This window comes from Apteryx rowi, unplaced genomic scaffold (assembly GCF_003343035.1).
Source record: "Apteryx rowi isolate R43461 unplaced genomic scaffold, aptRow1 scaffold_4, whole genome shotgun sequence".
NCBI lineage: Eukaryota > Metazoa > Chordata > Aves > Apterygiformes > Apterygidae > Apteryx > Apteryx rowi.
In genome coordinates this window covers 8,377,216-8,398,925 of record NW_020450529.1, presented here as the reverse complement: position 1 = coordinate 8,398,925, position 21,710 = coordinate 8,377,216, and the positions used below count along the sequence as shown (strand labels likewise).

Below are 21,710 nucleotides of genomic sequence, written 5' to 3'. Positions count from 1 at the left end.
CAGGTGGCCATTACAGATTCAGTACTTCTTAGAATCATCCTAGAGAATACAGTATTCATATATTGAATTAAATCTCTTTACATTATTATTTTTAGATAATAAAAAAATTCTGGCTGGGCTACGGCTAATGAATTCATCTTTTTGTGTCAACTGCACTTGAAAACTGCATTATGTTCTCTTTATATTCAATGATTTCAGAAACGGGACTAAATAAAACACTGAGAACGATCTCATAATCTAAAATTTTGTCTTCCTGAGCTTCATCATACACTTCAGTATAGAGGTTTGTTTCTGTTTTTTAGTCCACTTGTGAAAGGCAGGGTTCTGAGTCCCCAGTAAGAACATTGTCTTATCTCTTTCAGATTCAAAGTGTAAGGCTTTAGAGAATCAAGAGACAAAGTCCTGGACTGTGCAGCAGAGAGCACCAGTCTGGAGCTTCTTGTGCAACGAAGACTTGCTAGGACCCACCAAAAGCCCAGGCTAAAGGATGCATCAGCCAATTTCAGCACAGGCGCTAGAGCAGMATCCTCCTGTGTACATCAGCTATTCATTTAAGTTCTGCTGATGTTTTCATTATGGAGAGTGACCTAGCATCCAAAGCTATGGATGCCAAAGAGAGAGACACGCTAACTTAGGTCCCAAAGCCAAAGAGGTCCTCAAGCAAAGAACAAAACAATGGTATCCTTGTATTGTGGCCAGCCAAAGGAGGGACCAGAGTTAAATTGGGCTGCAACTGGTGGAAAGCACAAAGCACAGCACACATGGAGCAGACAGAGAGCAAAACAGGAGTCCCAGGGAATGGCTTCTCCCATCCCGCAGTCTGCAGTGCTCCCTAAGACCGGACCAAGGGCTATGCAACTAGTGCTCAGGCATCAYTGGGAAGTGAGTTTCAGAGATGATTCATGTTCATAACAGAGCAGCCATCAGCTGCCCACTTCTCTCCTTGAAGACCAAAGGTAGGTTAAGAAACACCGTAGCTCACCAGTCTTAACACCTGCTCCCCAGGCAGAGGACATGCTGGGCTTCAGYTGTGAACCACGCTCTGTTCATCAGAGACCAGGGAGAGGGACGGCAGGCGAGGGCTTGGCGGGGGAAGGAGTGAGAACTGACTGCTGAACTCTAAATAAAAGCACCAGCTGCACTTTGGGATCTGATCGCAACAGGATATACAGCAATTTCATCGGCCCTTTTCAGTTAGACTGTATCTTTCCTCTTTTTCTTCACTTTTCTTTAGGTTCAGCAAAGCCAAGTCACAGGTAAAAGTGCAGGTTAATCCCCAGGGAGCACACTTCATTTCAGCTTAGGATCTGAAATCCATAGGCTCTTGGACACTTGCAGTGACCGGTGCTTACAAGGAGACAGGACCACATCATGCTTTTGCCAGTCTCCAAGAACTCTGTGTATGAAACCAAGAAGTCCAAGGAAACACTTTCTTGGGCAGAAGATGGCAGCAAGAGGAAAAGGAGGTAAACAGGCACTGATGTTCAAATGGGCAGGTCCCATCTGGCAGAAGAGCCAGGAGATAAGGATTAAAGCAACAGAAGAGGATTGATTCCCACTGCACAGAGATCCTGAGCCATGGCAAACAACAAAGTGAAATAGGGAAGCTGAAGGACGGCAACACGGCAGCASATGCGGCGGTCTAGCAAAAGGCCCCAGCAACAATCCTGTGGCCCAGTGTCACAGTCCCAAGAGGACTATGGCACTGGGAGAGTTAGGGCCTGGGAAGCCAGAGGACCAGGAGAGCAGTGGAAYGGACTCTGGAATGGCTCTACTCACAGACAAGGATAAAAACTCTACGAGATACCTACAGACACCGAGGAAAGAGCGACTATTTCCCACACCATTTTGGAGGTGGACCCAGAAGGGCAACAGCTTGAATGTGCACTTCAAGATTTCTCCCACTCAGCCTCAGGTTTTTATTGGGAAAGACAGGCAGGAGTTAAGGCTGCTAAGCTAATACTAATGACTAATTAGTATGAGTTAAACAGTTAATTAGAAATTAGCTAAATAGCTGCAGGGGGTCAGAGACAATGACAGCACAGTGCCTGGGGGGACCCCACTGCGAGGAGGTGAGCTGAACCGCTTCAGCTGCGCGAAGGTGATACCATTGCCACGGGCTGGCCTTGATCTCGGCAGTCTGGGGCAGGTGAAGGAGCTCTGCAGGACTGAAAAGTCAGCGGGCCTCAGCTCTCTGCCCCTTTTTCCTATTTCAACTAGATGCACGGGCAGCGAGGAAGCGCAGTCGCTGCATTTCTCCGTAGATCTGGCCCAGGAGCCTGCAAAGTCAGGAGTACAGCTAATCCCTGAAAAGGGAAAGAAAGCAGCACAGAGAAGCAGAGACACCTACAAACTGCATTGCTGAGACATTCAATCCAAAGAGATGCATCTTCAGCCAAGAAAACTGTGACTCATGATTTAATTTTTCCAGGACATAAGATTTAGAAATGATTCATTTGGTCAGGAAAAAAGTCAGTCCAACCATTTTTCATTCTGGGGTAATGTTCATTTTATGCTATTTCTATCAATTTCCAGTGAGCACAACAAAAACAAGCTCCAGGTTATACTCTTATGGCGCTAAGACTTTCAAGCTCCCTTTTCCACAATTAAAATAGCTATTGTTTCTGGATGTGAACCTAATACTCTTTAACTCTTTCTTTAAGAAGCTTTTATAGATTCTACTACCTTCAGCAGCATAATTAAAGTGAGGTTACATGTTTATTTTGTTTGCAGAGAAGAAACTGATTGAAGGCGTATTCGTACTCTTGGAGCAAAGTCAAAGCCCTACTGAACTATTAGCCAAGTGAATAGATTAATAATTATCATAAAAGCCATTTACAATTTGCATTTGATTTCTATACTGTTAAAGTGGTCGACACTGGTCAAAGCAGAAGGGCTCGGCTGGATTCTTTCCTCCCTGGAGTGAGACTGGAAAGCATCTGATATGAATACAGCAAACTAAATACTTCCCCTCCTTACTGAAATTCCCATGCATATCAATCAAGGAGTCTTAACCTTGAAAAAATAGGTAGGGGTCTGGATAACAAACTTGGAAATTCTCCTTCAGCCTGATTTAAAATTAAATAAAAAAAATAGGGATAAAGATGGACTTTAATATTTACATTCTTTTATTGGCATTTTTTGCATTGAGCAAAAGTGCCCTTTACTGGAGACGATCTAAACTCGCTCCTCATCGGAGAGGAAACCGAACCGCTAGCAAGTCGCCATCAGCGACAGATACCGAATCGACAAACTGAAGCCTTAGATTTTCAATATAAATGTAAAAGATTCAGTTCTTAGCAAAGAAAATATACAGAGAGCAGCTGCCAGAACCGTAGCCTTAGCAACCACACCTGTTTTATACTCACGTCGGCTTTCATACATGCTCCTGGACTGGGCCCAGATTTTGAACGGATCTGGCTTCTTCTGCCCAGAATTGTCCGGTTGATCCGCGGCCGGTGCTTCAGGGGCGGCGTAGTCCGGCAGCACCTGCGTGCTGTGAACGGGGGAAGCAGTGTGCCCGCTGCGGTGGCTAGAGACGCTGTGCTGAGAACTGTTTTGGCTGTCTTTCCTTTCAAGTGGTTGCTGGAAGGAGGAAAGCAAGTGGAAAGGGAGAGAACAGACGGTTATTGGTCGCTGAGTGGGTGTTTTCCATCAATTTTGCTCCCGTCTTTGATCAGGGTTTCTGCATGCACATAAGCAAATATATAAATCACAGTTTTGCTGCCACCAGTTAATGCAGGATACAGCTAAATTCCCTGATGACAGATTTTGATAGACAGACTGACAGAAAGAGATATGCAAAACAGAGTCATTTATCACAAAAACCGTGCAGCCCTCCATCTCACRCACAAAACAAATCTAAATCTCATTATAGGTTACTAGTTTCAGTGCACTTGTTTTTTCCTGCATTAAGTTGGAAAAACTCAACAACCTTCTACTTAGGTAACATTAGGGTCTAACTTGAGCTAACTAGAATAAGGAAAAGCTATCAAATTTCACAGTGAAAACTTACACACGGCCCCTCTGGAGCAGGTTCAGGCACAGCCTTACTACGAAAGATCACTTTTCATCTGCAGCTCTCACAACATCAAGGGCGGGTTGACAACAGAGCACCAATTTCACGTCTCCGTTTCTCAGAGCATCCGCGGGATTACAGCAGGCCCTCACAAATGTGAAAACGTCTACTTGTGCAGTTTGATTTTCTTGTTTTAATTGAGCACATCAAAACACGAAGAAATACGTCCGCCTAAATTCAAGGCTTACTCAAAAGCAGTATGTCAAGAGCGCCAACCGCTCAATATTTAGCTAAGCAGGGTACATAATTCTAAACTCAAATTCACAACAGTGTGCTCAAATGAAGCACAAGTTGCGTTTGCATTGCCAGGATTTGTACTGCTGAATTTGCAGCAAAATCCTCCCTCAAAAAGAGCTCCCCAAACAGTGCAGTTAATGCTTTTTTTAATGCTCTTTTGAGATGACCTTGGGTTGGCATCAAGGGCAAGCCCGGTCTCCCACCTGCTCCAGCACAGGGAACCGGCGTGTTCCCGGGGCCGCTACTACGCAGCGAGCGCCAGGCAAAATAGCACCCTATACATGGTCTTTATAATGTCCACAATTTCCTAGCTGAAAACGGGTCACTTATCTAAAAACCTCAGACAAAAAACAGAGCCTCCAGCTGGCATGAGGCGCCTGACGACGTGGCAGCAGGAATCCCTGCTTTGACAAACTTGTCCACTGAAGACCGAGCAGGGGTAGGGAGAAAAGCCGGTGGCAATCACAGAGCAGATCAGCATGGTGGTCTGAAGAGCACACGAGTCTGGGGACCCTCTCCTTCACGCTGAACACGAAACCCCAGGTGGCCAACGCTCAGTCACAGCGGGGCTGGACTAATTACAGAGGGGAAAATCACCATATGAAAGTGCCCTCTTTGGTGCCTTCACAATAATCTTGTCTTTTTATAAGCTACATCCGTGTTTGGGTTTCCACTGCGGGAGGAAACAGCCCCAGCAGTCCAATGGCTTCGACACTCCAGCCTTGTACTTAAGCTGTTGAGCCACCACCAGCTTTTTTTTTTAAGCGGTATCTCGATTGACTAGAATGTGAAAATATCTTTGTCCTTTAAAGCAATTTTGAACAAAGCATACCTGCTGTGATTACTCATCCACCGACTTTCAAATACAAATATCTGAACCTATTTCAAACATTTTTAGCTTTTTAAGTGGTAAAAGAAGCTAATTCACATGCAGCCCTTCAGTTTTTAAATGAATTTGTTTAAAAACATCTATTCTGTGGATAATCACTCCTTTGTAACTTTAAAAAAGAAACATAGTGCAACTCTCAATCCAGCCATCTGGAGCGTTTTGTTTGTTTGGTCAAACAACTAAAATAACTAAAAGCATCCTGTGAAACTTCAGGCCAATCTCACTGGAAATAGCTGGTTTACAGAGCTCAGAGTGTAGGGACTAAATTGGGAAGCTTTATTCGAGCCTTGGGGAAATGTCAGGAGCTCTCTGAAAACTTTCTTATTAAAAAAAAAAAGTTTGAACCTTAAAAAGTGATCTCAGTTTATGATATGGAAAGTCTAAATGCTGCGCAAACCATGAGCTCTGTTCTATATTTGGAGCGCAAATGGAAATGTCAGCGTATCTCAGGCAAAACCCCCTCCTCTAATTTAAGCTACAGTTGTAATTGCAAATACACAGAAGTTTGGCAAGAAACAGGGAGGAAAACTTCTTCAGGTGCACATTAATTTTTCAAACAATAACACCGTTAAAAAGCCTGGAACATCTCCATTTGCAAGTGGAGGAGGGGAGCAGAGAAAGGGGAACACAACTATGGAAATCACAGATACATGCGATTAAATAAATTCAAAACAACATTAGTCAACTTTCACATCACCAGGACGGTTCAAAAACTTTGGGGGTCAAACTTCTTTCTACGTGCTGTACCACCACGTGCCCACCAGCAGTGGCAGGCACCAGGGGATCTGCTCGTGGGGACGCCTGGCTGGAGATGGTGCCCTGGGGCAAAGGCTGAGCTTTTCCAGGCGAGCCAAGCTGGTGTCCTGTCTGCAAAAGGATGGCTCTCCTCTCCTCCACCTCCYGCCTGGTTCCTCGCTCTGCGGCTGACCCTCCCTGCTGGACTCGGATCTGACCGCCTGGTGCAGCTCGCACATGGGAAGGCTGGAGCTCCTCATGCCCTACCCAAGCCGCAGGTCTGAGATGGAGCTTATGGACGTATGTGCTTTGCCAGCTCCCCTATGCCCTTGCTGAAACTTCATAGAGCTCATCCTGCACAACATAAGATGGGGAAAACGTGATGATGGAAAGAACGTTTTCCCTAGCTGCCCTTTCCCACCGAGGGACGTTAACGGGCACGTCAGCGTGGCTGCCGCTTCCTCGTGCCGCTGTCAGGAGGTGGGGGCATCGCTGCAGAAGAGGGGGCAGAGGCGTTCAGGCTTTGCATGCATGGGGATTTCTTCCAGGATTTCTTCCCCCCGCACTGTGCAATCCCATTTGCAGCCGCTACGCTTGCTGAAAAGTAGCATCTCCCCGAGCAAAGCGGTGGAGAGGCCCACCCTGAGCATGCCGCCGTCCTGTGACCACGGGGAGGGACGGAAACAGCAAAGGCCATGGGAGCAGGGGAGCTTGAAGCTGTTGGGCTCCCAAGGGAGGTAGGAGGAAAACGGACCCTAAAAGACTCTCAGAACAGCACTGGGCTGGAAGACGCTACAGATACCCACATGTCACCGACCAGTTTGTCACTTGTGTCAAACGGAAGAGCAATTAAGTGTTACTTTGTGCAGTGACGGCCAAAACAGCAGAGGCTGGTGACACGGCCAAGAGTTGGCTTCAGGCAGCGAGGGGACACTAATCGTTAGCAGCAGCCGTGTACGGCTGTGTCAGGCCAGGGGAAGCCCTCAGCAGAAGAGGCGGAGGCGGCCAAGAGCGTGGCTGGGGGCAAGAACGGACACCAAAGTCTTTTGGAAGAGGCGTCTCCAGGCAACCCAACTGCAAGAGCAGAGAGCTGCTGTGATTTGTGTTTCAAGGTGGGGGAAAAAAAAGGGTTGCGAATGAACAGAGATGTCTCGTACAAATACGCCGCAGAAGCAATTCCTCCTCCCGACGAAAACAGGACATGGGCCGAGCCCCAAATACTGCCCACCAGCTTGCAGCACGTGGCAACAAGTCTCTCGTCAGGGACAGGCTGTACACAGGAACCGCATTTTGGGTCACAGTTCAGCTGTGCTGACAACCTATTTATTTAGACCCAAAAGAAAAGTAAGCTTTTCAAAAGAGCTTAGCAGTTCCTCCCCTCTGCAATGAACCTGTCTTTGGATGATCTAGTTATAGATTTTGTGCTCTAGAGCATTTTGGAGAACCTGGTCCTGGCGGTGATACAAAACRGAGCTGGAAATGAGAATCTTTGCCCCCTTGTGGAATATTTTGATGCATGAAAAAGGAGAGAAAAAAAAAAAAAAGTAAGTTTGTTTTCATCCATGTTGTGTCAGGACAATTGTAGGGAAAATTGCTATATTAGAAAACGTGCATAGTGAAAATGTATATCCCCAAAGTGTCAATGCCAAAATATTATCCATTTTCATTTAAAGAAGAATCAATGGGAAACTGGAAACAAAAAATCAATGCAGACAGCTGCTGTGAATCTGTCCGCTTTGTGGGGAGGAAAAAAAGAAAGGACTTGGAAGTGTCCAGCCACTTTTAGAGCTTACTTCAAAATCTGTCTCTGAAAATTTTTTACTAGTTTGACTTTTCTATCAAGGCTGAAAAATTCTCCCTAAAAACTGAGAAACACACCAAAATGCACCAAAAGGTATCAGTGTGTCTGTGATAACATGTGCAGGCACATGCACAGACAGCAAAACACCCAGGAAGACTAAGCTGAAGGCAGAAATATCTTCCCATACGGTGCCGCAGCTCCAGTCCCGACAAAACCTCTCGAAGGCCCTGAAACACCTCCTCCAAGATGTAAATCCAACAGCCTGATGTCGGCATCCGGGAATACGGGAGTGGGGCCTAAAAATAGGGCTTTTCTGAGAAAGAGAAGAGCTGGCAGCAAGGTGGGCGGGTGTCTGGGCTCTGGGAAAGGATACAGGAAAAAAGGGAGAGGGATTTTTGCTGAACTGAGAAGCAGAGGAGGACGGAGACCCGAGCTCGTGTTGTCCCGATGGCAGCAGAGGAGATGAAGACGGAGCCCAAGCACCGATCGGGCCAAGCACCGCAGGGCTGGGCGTGCGCTGTTCCTTTAACTGYGGCTAATTTATTAATGAAGAAACGCTGGAAAGCGTTCCCGGGGGGAAACAGGCAGCGCATTCAACCCGTGCCAGGTATCCGGCAGGTGCCGCCGCGGCAGCGCCAGCAAACCAGCCTGYGGGAGCCCGGGTCAGCTGGCGACGTCGGGACGCACCGAAGGGCCCCAAGCACTGGAAAACCTTCCCAGGAAACGCAGAGCGCGGCGAGGCGCCGTCGCAGCCGGGCAGCGGTTCAGGGGGRACGAGCTCGGCTCTGCCGCCAGCGCCGCGGCGCGGGGAGATCCGCAGAGCCAAGGGGGCCAGGCTGCGCTCTGCGCCCGAGCCCGCGGCTAAACCCGACCCCATCGCTAAACTGCGGAAAGCGGGCACGTTAACGCCACCGCTGCTTGATGCCGTTGACTCGCGCCTGGGATGCACGAGCTCCGGCGTCAGCACAAACCCGTCCCGCGCATCGCTGCCGCGCGACGCCGCAGCAGGGCAAGGTGCTGCTGCTCCTCGCCGTGCGGACCTCTAGGCATGGGAGACTTGTCGCCGCGCAGCCTAGGGGAACGGGAGGCTCCGCAGGGACCCTGGAGCGGGGCGGGGGGGGGGGGGTCAGCAGAGCAACGCTGGGGCTGCTTTCCCAGGATCACCAGGGATCAAGCAAACGCGAGGGAAAAACCCGCCGTTGCGGGGCTGCACCTGTTTGCAAACAAACAGCCTCTTTGGGCACCGAGGAGGGATGATCCCGACCTGGATTCGGAGGCTGCGCGGACTTTTGCGGGGCCGCGACATCACTGCTGGCAGGGCAGGTGCCCAGCACTGCCGGATCCCGCGTTACCCGACGCCGAACGCGCGCCGGCGTGGGGGGGGCTGCGCACGGGTGAAGACCACGGTTCGCGCACCGGGGCTTAATAGCAGCGGCCGGACTGCAGGCTGCACGCCGYGATTCCTCCTCCGACCGGGGAGGAAAGCGCAGGCGGAGAACAGAAGCGCGCGAGACTTGCACGACGGCACCTTGCACGCTCGCCCCTGTTTCACCAGCGGCCGAACAACCCCCCGCGCRCGACCCACGAGCCCGCGCTCGACGCTAACGCGAGCCGACAGCGGCGGAGGCCCGGGCTCACGTGACTTTCCTCGGCGCTGCCCTAAGCCGTCGGAACCCCATTAATGGTCGCAGGGCTCGCTTTTTGGGCGAGCAGGGGACTTGTACGCAAAGCAGGAGCCTTCCGCTCAGCTGCTTGAAAAAGCCGTCGCCCAGCTCTGCGGAGAGGTGGGCTGAGCCCCCCCCCCCCGCTGCAGCTCCTGGCACCCACCGCCGGCTGGCGGGGAAGTTTCGCGCTGCCTCCCGGCACGGCAAAGACCTCACTCGCTCTGCTTCCCCGGGAAAGAAATCTCTCTTCTGCCTCCCTCTCATCAAATCTCGGGAAACTTTCAAGCTCTAAATATTTCATTTCCTTTAAAAATAAAACATTTCTTTGTGTTGCATATAAATAGCACGATAATTTCTTCCCACGATATCGTGCGCAGAGCTTTAATGACACTTCAGACGACAAGCTCCCAAGCTATTAGCTCACATGTCATCCAAGTAACAGCTGCACGCGGAAATAAGATCAGAAGGGACAGGAAAATACTGATTTTTTTTTTTTTTTTTAATAAAGGCTCTCACACCTGCAGCATAATTCTGCTCAGCAAGAAAACGCCTCCAGAGCGAGCGCTCGGGCAGCTAACCGCATTCCCGAGAAGCTGCAAACATGCACTCTGCATGCTTTGTCCTTCTCGTCGAGCCACATGCTTTGGCATTCTGTTAATAATTCAGCCGGCGGTACCTGAGAAAACTCAGGGAGTTAATGGAAAAGGCTGGTGCCCGTGAACACTCGGCTAACCGGCAAGAAGGTGGAGCCTCCCGTCTTTCCGAAAGGAAACAATAGCTTTTTTTTCCTTTTCCTGGTGGGTTAAACGGCTCATCTGTCAGGGCAGGGGACCCGTAAACCTCGGGCTTTCTTTGCAAACAAGCTCCCTTTCCGCGCTGCATTCCCCTGCCACATCCACACGCAGCACAAGCCGTGCACGGCAATCGCTGCTGCACCGGCAAGACAACTTCAAGCAATCAAACCCCACAAAAAGCCAAGCCACACTCATGCCTTCCTCCTCCAGACCAGACAGACAGACAGAAATAGTAGCGGAAAAGTGCTTACCGACTTTGGGCTCTTCTTTGGGACCGGCAGTCCTGCAAAATGGCAACAAGGGAAAAATAAACATTAGCATCTAAACATTACCTTCCCTTAAAGAAGAAGAAGAAGAAGAAGAAAAAATCCCTCGGTGCATCACCCGAACGCAGCCATCTGCAGAGTTATGTCAGGTTTCGCTCTCGCGGCGGAGTTGCCAGCCTGCTCATATCGAGTCAAAGCCGAGAGCGAGGGAGCGGGAGAGCGCGCCGGCAGGGGAGGAGAGGGAGAGGGGGGCGAGCGCTCGCCGCCGGGCGCTGCGGAGGGAGCCTGCCGGAGCGGCCGCCCGGACTGGCAAGCGCTCCCCCGGATTACGGGCGGCTTAGCCGACAGTCAAGCCAAGGATATTTCCTTTTGACGCGGGCGGCTTGTCAGTCTCCCCGGACCAATCAGAGCGGCGCTCGGGGAACAGGTTGATGTTTTAAAAAGTATTTCACTCGATTTTTTTTGATTTTTTTTTTTTAAGAGCAGTTTCGGCTGGCTGCAGCCGGGAGGCTCCTCCTGGGCAAAGGAAAGCAAAAGCATGCAGGGGGGCAAGCCTGACCCCCCGAAACGTGAACGTGGCTGAGAAAACACACCTTTCCCTGCTGCCCAGCCGAAGTGTAAATGTTTGAAGCCAGAGATTGCAGCTGCTAGTTAGCATTTCAGGGAGCCGCGGCTTGAAAGCAGAGCCCTGCCGATGCCCCGGCCGTCAGGGGGTGGGCCAGGGCCAGGGCAGTCCGGAAAAAGGGGATTTTTATACCGGCTACAGGCAATGCAAAGGAAGGAACAACGGCGAGGGCGCCAGAGGAGGTTTCCTCAAGGACAATTTTGCATTCTGGAGCAGCCCCTTATTTGCTGTGCGACGAGCGCGAGCCACGGGAGAACTCGCGGGGGATTGCTACCGACCGCGTCTGTGTGTACGGGCACATGAAAATAGTCCTCCTTTGCCTCTACGCTGGAAGAAGAGGGCAACCCCCATGTTTTGCTCTGAGTGGCGTTCCAGAAAACCAACATAAAACCCAAACGCAGATTACCCTACGCATTAAGTGCTCAGTAATTCAGATGCTTGAAATCTGCTTTTCTCTTTAGGATTGTGATTTATGTGGCATTTATGCCGCATTATGTTTTCTACTTTAAGCATTTTGTTTATGCTAAAAACCATGCCCCCGTCTAACTTTTACACAGAGACTACAATAAGTGATGCAGCTGAATTGCAAATCAGTTTAGGAAGAAGCTCGTTTTAAGGTGATTTGGGAGATGTTAGCTCTGAATGTACAAGAACTGCAATTAAAAATGATAAATAGTGCCTCATTTGCTGCTTGCTCAGCAGACCCGGATGGAAATCGTAATGCATGCTTTAAATGAAGCATTTTCAGCTYTTGAGGGATACGGGCGCCCTGCACGCCGCCCCGGTGCATGTCCAGCCGATGGCTGAGGCCCCTTCGGGCAGGGACTGACCGGGGGACAAAGAAACATCAAAACTGCCTGAACTCGGCAACGCAGGCTGCAGCCTCATTTCTGCCGGCAGCCGCTGTGTTTCTGTAACACACGTAAAGAGTAAAGCACTAATAACATTCATGGCAAGTTGCATTTTTAACAGGCACCATTTATCATAAATGCAAACGTACCGATAGATAGCGTCTCCCTCTCTCTCTCCTTCCACATGCATGCACACACATGCTTACTCTCGCTTTCCGAGAGATGCTCTTTCCTCTTAAATCAATAGGTAGAGCAGATACGCACGCATGCACGCACCCACCCTCGGCAGAAAGCACAACGGGAGCCAGGAGAGGTTTGGCGACAACCTAAATGTTTCCTACAAACAATAAAGCTGAGATGCAGCTGGGTTGTCGGTTCAGAGCGCGCTAGAATTTAGTTTATGGCATCGCAATCATTAAATGTTAAAACATTAAGTATGAGCTACTGAACAAAGCTTTCCGTCAACATTTGTTATTAATTTCAGCTGTTCCAATCCAAAAGAGATGGAAAATGGCTGAAAAATAATGGAAATTACAAACAAGGCCACTGTTCGGCAGGTCCTTCACAGGCTGACGAATCTCACGGTGTCACTGCTCTGTGCCAGAGTTTGCTGCAGAACTAGCAGTAACTGACTTCTTTTTTTTTTTCTTTTTTTTTTTTTTTTAACCAAAATCAGTGACGTTCACAAAAGTTGATAGTCTTTCACGGGACAAACTTACAGCCCAGGGAATAACCTATTGAAATGGGATAATGCCACAGCTCCAGTTTATATCTTCACCCTTTCCAATGCATTTCCTCTGTGATTTAATCCATACAGACATCTCCCAGCAGCACTCAAAATGCATCTTCGAATTTTGGCTTTTTTTTGCAGATGCAAATTCCAACTTGCAGGAGGCGCAGCCGCACGCCCGAACGGGGCCCTTGTCACCACAGAGTTAACAGTGTTTAAAAACAAACCGGCGCATCTGCTAAACAATGTCAATATGACCTAAAACCCCTTAAATGGGCTCATTGTAGCTACTTACAAAATGTGACTGGAATTAAATTAATTAGAAAACACAAATTACTCCCCTCTAAATAACAACATAATAAAGCAACTGCTTAATGAAAAATACCAGTGATCAGTGAGCAATCTGCAAGCACAAAAAAAGGGATTGTAATCAAACCAAATCCACAGACTCGTCAGCAAGGCTTCATACAAGGTTAGTCAAAAATGAGTCAGATGCAGGGATCTAAATTAAACTAATTATCACGGAGATTATTACATTTATCTTAACAAAAACCTCTCTCTTCTTTCCCCAGTACTCCCTAAAGCTCTGTGTACAGCTGGCTGCATCCATCTGCTCAACTGTGTTTTGTAACATAGAAAAAAAAAACACAAATCATTAGGCAAGTTTTGTACCATGACTTCAGCACTCTTAATGCCTTTACCCATCAGGAGCGATATTTCTATTGCGTGACACTGCATTATGTCCTGAGTGATGCAGTCCATGAATTAAGGCCACAATCCAGTTCAGTTCACATTACTTGGCATATTTTAATTCCGCATTCTTCTGCAGTAAGCCTTCTGGTGTGAGGGAGCCGTAAGTACTCCAACGCTACCTGCGATGGGATCGCGGAGGACGGGGGCAGAAAAGGCRAACCACCCCAAGAGCTGTTCTTTCTAACATGCGGTGGTCCTGCATTTTTACAGGAATATTTTCCCAAATCTGCTGTCTTGCGCAACCCAGGTAATATGGGAAGACCGCAACACATGGCAAATTGTATTTCACCAAACGCATTCAGAATGCAAAGAGCAACTACAAATCCACACCGCTGCCTGGGCTGGGCTCTGAAGATAGATCACAGAAAGCCACATGTGCTCCAAAATTACCTAGACGGACACCAGACGTATCAAGCCCTGCTCCGTAGTGGCACATTTTGCAGACAGGGGACCAAAATGGTCAGAGGTTGGGTCTCCAGGAAGACCTCTCTCCCCACATTGCAGGAGGACTCCAGTCATCCCATCTGAACAGCTCAGCTTGACATGAAGGGCAGCTGGCAAAAACACTTCTGCCTCCGCCACAAAAAAAGTGCATTTCAATGGAATTTCAGCTGAAGTTGGAACAATTCAGTATGAGTTTGCACAATCCAGCCACAAAATAAAGGTGCCTGAAGAGCCAGTCAAGAACCTAAAAGTATAATCTTACTTATAGCTTGCGACCTCTGTGGCTACTGCTCAACCTTTTCCAGCTTGTTGGTTATCTGTGCACCTGAAGAGACAGAACAACTGTCACTAGATCTTCACTTCTCACGACTACCTCTTATTTCCGACCAGGACACCCTGTGAACTGCTCATCTCCGGCAGCAAAGAAGCCATAGGTGAGCCTAGGCGAAAAGGCCACCCATTGGGTTTCGCCATTACGTGGTCTGCAGTGCAGAATGCACAACAGCTGGAAACTAGCAGGAGATTAATAAAAACGCAAGAAAAGAAACATTGCGGTCTGTGTCAGAAATTTAACATTTAAAGAGAAAATGTTCCTGTGTGGCAAAAACAAAAAAAACAAACAACCCCCCCCCACAGATTTCTACATAGCGCTGCTTACACTGTGCTGAATAAAAACCAAAGGCTACCATCAAAGAGCACGGACACTTGGAAAGCGAGGGGTAAAGTCCCGGAGTCCAGGGGTACACAGCCATTTACCTAGCACTGCACATTGATCACCCTTTGCTGTGTGCAAAACGAGGAACTCTAAATAATTAACGCTAATGGCCCTCGGTGCCRCCAGGGGCAGGGGAGGGGAGATGGGTGGTGACGAAGCAATCTCCTTGATTCTGTATAATCCGTTGCCACAGAATTTTTAATAAAGGACAAACACTAACTTAAAAAAAAATAAAAAAATAGATGCAAGTCGATCTGTTCCAGGCTGCAGAAAGAACAAGAAAACATAGCGGAATAATTGGCAGCAAGAGACACGGATCTGCACACAGCCATAAGGAGTGCCATCAAGAAGAAAACCCCTACGTTGCAACTGCCTAACTTTCCTGCTTGTCATTGCGATCTGCAAAACAACTGCGTTACTGCACTAGCATAAAAATAAGCTATGCAATACAAGCTTTAAGCCATAATAATAATCGTCTACACCAAAGGAATTTAGCTCTGCCATAGATCAAGTTTGGTATCTACCAAATTAAGTGAAAAACACCACATTTCTAAAATGCTAAAGCTAAGGAAGTGGTGTTTTCAAGAGACCATCTTGGGCATTATTAACACACTGGCCCTGGCAAAAAACATAACGAGGCACAGTATATTATTGTCATTAGCAAGAATTTCAGTTCTAGTTGCTCTAAAGATGTTAAATTGTATTAACCTCAATTACTCACTCTTGGTCAAGATGCTAAACAATTCCTTGTAATTGAAATCTAGGTCACGTTTTCAGTATCTCAAATCAGAATTGATTTTAGAAGCAATAAAGAAGATACAGGCTAACAAAATGCTATTTAATTACTACAAAAATATAAATTTAACTATGGAGTAAGACACATACAGTAATGCCAAGACAGTAAGATAATAAAGAGATTGAGAATTAGTGCTACCATTACCAACCTAGCCTACGATTGAAAGCATGTCAGCAGTTGTTATAATTTTATTTACGAAGCTCATTAAATTTTTTTTTCCTAAAGCTCATATGCTTAGATGAAAATCTCTGCTAATATTTAAACAAATACGTGCAAACACATTGAATTTCCTAAACCTCACGAATTTGAGAAGGTGAGCACCATAATCAGAAGGTAAACAAAGACCCCAATGCCCTTTAAAAAAAAAATATATATATATATATATATATTTATGCGTACATAGCCACACATATGCAGATACGCTTGAAGGAATCTACCCTCCTCCACGAGCTCTTCAGAACCAAACCCCTTCAGGCCAGGGTTTGATTCCCAGCACGGGCATGTCCAACGCCAGCCGGCCGCGTCACGTCGAGGCCCCGGGGCTGCGGGAGCAAGGTGGCACAGGAAAACCCCATTTCGCTGCTGTCGCACCCCTCCTCGCTCTGCTCGGCTTCGAGGGTGTCTTTGGACTTACTATGGAGGTATTAAAGGTGYGAATTCACGTGCTCCAGCCTGGCTCACAGCAGATTCTCCTATTTCGTATTTCCGTAGCAGCCTATGCAAAGGGAACGCCTGCACGTAGGGCCCTCTCGGCATGAGTCTGATAGTGCTATTAATAAATAATGTCCCTTAATAATAAGCTAATATTTACCGCACATTTAGGCAGATTCAGCCGTGGGGCTATGTGGATGCACGTGGGGCAAGYGAAGACAGAAAGTCTTCCCTAGAGGACAGTGGGGCTGAATGCTTTTTCRCAAACGTAACTTTATTTGATTTAAAATACATTTTTCTATTAAAATGATTCAGTACTTCAATATGTTTCAGGTATGCAACTGTCCATCTCAGAAACTAACCCCTGAGGGTAAGGATGGAGTCAAAACTGAATGTACCGATACAGTGTCTCTCTCCATGYGCCTCCAGCCGCGGGGTCCGGACCGACCCCGGGATGCTCAGCCGCCTGCAGCCTCTCTCTCGGTCTCAGCCTCCACTACCGCATTTGGCCCATGCACYGGCACTACGAACTCTGCGAGTCCAGCCCTGGTGTGTTGTTGGCTTTTCCAGCACTAAAGGCATTGAACAGGGCCTTAAAGCTGCTACAGTTATAATTGCTATTACTGTCATAAAAAAGACCTCCATCTGACCAGGGAAAGCTAACATGAAAACCAGCCAAACAAAAAAGTCCCAACACAAAATGGAGGGGGAAAAAAAAAAAAAAGCAAAGAGCAATTAAACTCAGAAAATAAAGACTTAGAAATATGTGGATATATATTAAAAAGCATCGTCTGTCTCAGAACAAAACCATCAACTAATACACTACAAAACCATCTTTCTCCCTCAGTTTTGCCCACCTGCTATTGCTTTTAAYGACTCTCCAAAGGTATTTAATTACAGCAATAAACTAAGACCTTTCTCAGATTTCCAATACCTCATTAATTCTATTATGACTGGTTATTATCATGCCAAATCAGGGCAGCAGCCGCCACCGCACCCGGCCGAAACGTGGCTGAGAAAAACTTGCTAGCTGCGAGCACGCGCACACCGAAACACCGCACAGGCGGCGTGTAAGGGTGGGAGGAAAAAGCGGGTGCAAGGAAGCCCTCGTCGCCGCGCAGCTCCACGTCTGCTCCAYTTCCCGCTGTGCAAAACCCGCGGACGAAGTGGGAGGCACGTCTCTAGCTAACTCTGCCTTATCTAATGCATGCTATCAGGTTCTGCTGTGCCACCTTGTGTTACATCACATCACATTGGATATAAAACAACACTGCGTGGGTTTGAGTCGCTCCACTTATACCACTTCAGCATTTAACACCGAAACCAAATCAAAACATTAAAAAAAAAAAAGAAAAAGAAAACGAAAAGGACTTTCAAAACCTCAAGCTAAGGAGAAAAAAAGACTTTAGGAGGAATTTCAGAGCTTTCATCTTTCATTTGCCAAGCCATCTCCAGTTCTGTTCTCGTGTAAGAGCCTACTGCTTTCTGAAAGATTAGGTGGTTCATGCAATAAAACATCCTGATGGGAAGATTTCAGACCATTTTTACTTCCAGCATTCAGCAACTGCTTTGGTTTTCTGACTGATTTTAAAGTGGATCCAAATTTCCTGCCACAGAGAGGCAGCCATGAGTTTCATGTTCACAAGATCACTATTGGCTTTTGTGAACAGGCAAGATTAGATGAAACAAATTATTTTGCTATTCCAAATACGTTAATCGTTCACCTCTTTAATGATTAAAGAACGGGTTTCCTCCTGACCTTAAACCAAGCTCACGTAAAATCTCAAACCTTTAGGAAACAATCTCAGCCCTTAAAATAAATGAAAAGAGCGTAACAAAACGCAAAGTGATGAATCAGCAACTGTTTCATCCTGTTTTACCATTCCCAGCAGCTCTGGAGCTCGGATGACACATATATTTGGGGGACACAAGCTACAGCATAGATAGGCCACGCTGCCACAGAAACGCAGGGCAGTCAGTGGAAAACTAACCCTGACCCAAAAGCGGATTTCGCAGGCATCTCCTCGCTTGCTTGCTCGTTTCAGCCACGGAATCAGTGCAAATGAAGCTAATGAAGGGAAAACACTTGTGCCTCTGGTGACTAACATATTAATATCGGCACCTCGCCTGCACCGCTCCAGTGAGAGCGGAAAATGCTGCAGGCAATTAAAATGTTGCAATGTTGGTGACGCCAAGTCTCTTTTATCAGCGGGACTGTAATATTTTAAGGCTGTTGTTTTTGGAGTCAGGTGCTCGTAGGAGAATCTGCTTTGTTTGAAGTTTCTTAGCCTCCGGGGTTGAGAAAAGGCAGTCGAATACAAATACTAGAGGCTTGAAATAAAGAGACGAAAGGAACGCCGTAGGTAGTATTTTGGGATCTTGGGGTTTTCAAGCCAAGCTCTGCAATTTTGGGGGTCTAATGGGGGGCCTAAGTTTTAAGCACTTGGGCTTTTCAAGGTTGTTACTGGAATTTGTTGGTTCCTATTTCAACTGGACGCGTTGCATTGAGAAACTCCAGCACGACCTGGTAAAGCCAATTAAGCGGTTCTCCAAAGTGCACTATTTTATGAACATCAGTAGTGCACATCAGATTATTTAGGGGCTCAACAAGCTCCCAGGGACCACCCTGTGTGGCTGCAGGCGGTCGTAGGCATGCAAAACCTCGGCGAAACCCTGCTGCTTCCTGGAGTTTAATGGAAGCCTTGAGACAAACTTCAGCAGGACCAAAATYTCACCCTGCGTGTTTTTGGCAAGCACCGTTATCCCAGGCCTTGAAAATTTAGATCATGAGAAACAAACAGTTAATGTCACTAAGGTTAACACCTGTCAAGCACTTTGAAGGAAAAAAAAAATCTGTGTAATTTCCAAATATTACATTATTTATAAGACGACCTGATTTTAAATGTTAAGTTTGGCTTATTTTTATCACAAAGAGAAAACAAGTTGCTGTTAGCTTGCTTTACAAAACCAATTACCAGTGATCAGTGTATTGTGCTGCATAACAATATACAGCATTGCTCCAAAAAGGCGTATCTAATGCTCGGAAGCTTTTCAGAGGAAAATCAGCTTGCAGAGTGGATTGAAATACATGCACATAAGCAATTCTAATAAGGGGTATGAACTTCAAACTTTGTATTAAAAATATCAAAATGTGCAACTTTCCCTTTAGTTTTTCTTTTTCTGACTTCAACTGATTTCTGTATCTGCTCCTTGATATAATAGTCTGTAATCAGAACAAGGCTGTAAGAAAATAGTAAATGAGACATCAAAACTTGCTTTAAAGTCTCATCAGCTTTTCAGCCTTGTTAGAATTAATTCCCCTTAACAGAGAGAAAAGAGAAACAAAGAGAGACTTGGTGCTTTCAAGAAAAAGATGCAACTCCCAAATAAATGTTCCTCAAGACCTGCTCCTTTCTTGCAAATAATTCATGAAAACTAGGCAATTTGTGTTTAAATTGTATTAAATCTGATTTAGCGCTTAGCTAGTCATGCAATTTGCTTTTATTAGGGTTGTCTATTTTCAAAAAATGGAAAGATACCATTGTAAAATATTTTAACAACATTTCATTTTATTGCAATTTGTAGACCAACTCAAAAACTTTACTAATCTGATTTCCTTCTTCCCAGGCAAATCTCTTTAAAGGAAACAGTTACAAAAATAAACAGTAGGAAATGATAGAAGATAGATTTATAAACGCCAAATGAGTTTCCCAGTTTAATCAGGAAATCTATAACACTTGAATTATAATGAATTTGAAAAAAAATCTTGGCATTACACATGGACATATGTTTCTTTAAACATGCTATGATTCTGATAACTTTTTTCACATAATTTACCAACTAATTAGGAGTACTCACAAGCTATCAAAGATAACACCCTCACAAATTATTTCTGGATGATATTACTCACACTACAGTATCAGGACTTATACAATGTACATCTCAAAATAACCATACCAACTGATAAATTGCTGAGACATTCAATAAGCAGGGTGATACTGAGCAGAAGGTACTGGGAGGCTTTGGTAACTGGTGGGGGTTGACAGGAGGTAAGGAGGGSGAAGCAAGGAAAAAAGAGGTGACTTGAAATGGGGTTTTCCAAAAATGAGAGGCGAGTTGAGCATGCCATATGGCAGAGAGGAATGAGATACGCTCCTGTTCCTGCTGAGGCAAGAAGCTGCCACRATGTGGTGGTCTGGGGAGGGAAGTGAGGAAGGCCAAGCAGACAGGAGGGAAKTACCATTTTCAAGATGTGGCCCATGGAAGACTTGAATGAAAGAGGTCTTGAAGGGTATGAGASCCACCTTTTGGTTGAGAACAAGCAGAAGATTTAAACTTAAGAGAAAAATAATCTKCATTAAAATAAAGCTATGATAAARCAGGTGAGGTGGAGCTACMCCGCAGTGGGAGAGGGGCAGCGATGCCACCTTGGGCAGGTGCACACAGATGCAACCAACGTTTGCCACACCGGCCGCGGACACCTCATCTCAGCCTCCGGCCCCAAGGACCCACCACCGATGGGGCCCTTTAGAAGGCCACTGCCACCTGGGCCATCATCCTGCACCGCTAGCAGCTCCAAGCTAAGCTAGAACAAATTTCCATGGCAGTGCCTACGGATCCAAGCGCAGGACAAAGACCCCAGTGTAATATCCTGCTCCCTCTGTGCTAAGAAGTGAAAGCGCTGTTGGAAACGGTGAACTTTTCTTCCCTTTCCAGAAGCTTTGGCACAGGCAAACACGCTCTGTGGCAACAGTCATATGACTCCCAAGTTGTGATTTTGTCCTAAATGCAGCTTGGACTCACTCTTTCTCTAATTCAGCAGCTGCTAGGACAGTTTGAAATTTTCTGGCAGCTAGAGGCTGAAGTGGCATGACTTTCAGCTCACTCTTCACTGCAAGCCTAAAGGGCAAACAGAAGTGAGTGGCTTGTTCAAAAAGAGTTCAAGTCTCCAATGAATAGCTGATTGCAGCTCTAATTACCATGGCTTTCCATCATTAGGGACAGCAACTGAGAAGGAGATCTAATTCCAACAATGAGAGATTAGATATTGCTTTTTTGTTTGGCTCTTACCATTTAATGATTGATTTCCAGCACTTCTGGTAAGGACAGTAAGGTAAAATAACTCCGTTTCTATGGAGGGAGAGATGTTTCAAGAAACATGTAGAAAGACAGTATTTTTGCTTATAAAATTCAAGKCAATAGGCACTCATGGTGGCAGCAGAAAGGAGGGAGTACTGAGGAGACATCCTCTGAAGCTAACAGCATTAATGGATCTCACTCAACCCGGATATTTYATGCTCAATGTCATTGCTCCCTTACATCTCAGCATTGTAGTTTGACACGCTAGATCTCAAAGAGCAATCTGATTTCCATCACGCTGTTATAATGGGCAGGCAATTATCAGCTGTTATGATATATCGTTTGTAAAGTTTTCCCACTGTGTCTTAAGGATCTTTTAACTCTCGCTGCCCTGGCTGGGGGGAGCTTGAAGCTGCAGCCAGCAGCGCAAAGAAAAAGAAATGCTTCTTTGTGTTACTATGTGATGTTTCAGTGCCTGAACACGGGATAAATAGGCAGAAAAATGTCCTCCCATCTTAGGCTACAGAAAGACCCTTCAGGTGCAGAGCAGTTGACTCCAGCAGGCGTTCTCACCACAAGATGAAGGAGTTAATGCCTGTCTG

At 46.5% G+C, this 21,710-nt stretch overlaps 1 protein-coding gene across 2 annotated transcripts in view; it reads right to left on the bottom strand.

Annotated features, from left to right (window-relative positions):
* The window catches only part of MAGI1 (membrane associated guanylate kinase, WW and PDZ domain containing 1), a 348,309-nt gene that overhangs the window by 25,863 nt on the left and 300,736 nt on the right, over positions 1 to 21,710 (bottom strand). For both annotated transcript variants that reach the window (XM_026074919.1, XM_026074920.1), the window contains exons 13-14: positions 10,450 to 10,481; positions 3,369 to 3,585 (exon numbers count right to left, since the gene is read on the bottom strand). In XM_026074919.1, coding sequence (XP_025930704.1) covers positions 3,369 to 3,585; positions 10,450 to 10,481 — 249 coding nt within the window. The remainder of the gene's footprint in view (positions 1 to 3,368; positions 3,586 to 10,449; positions 10,482 to 21,710) is intronic.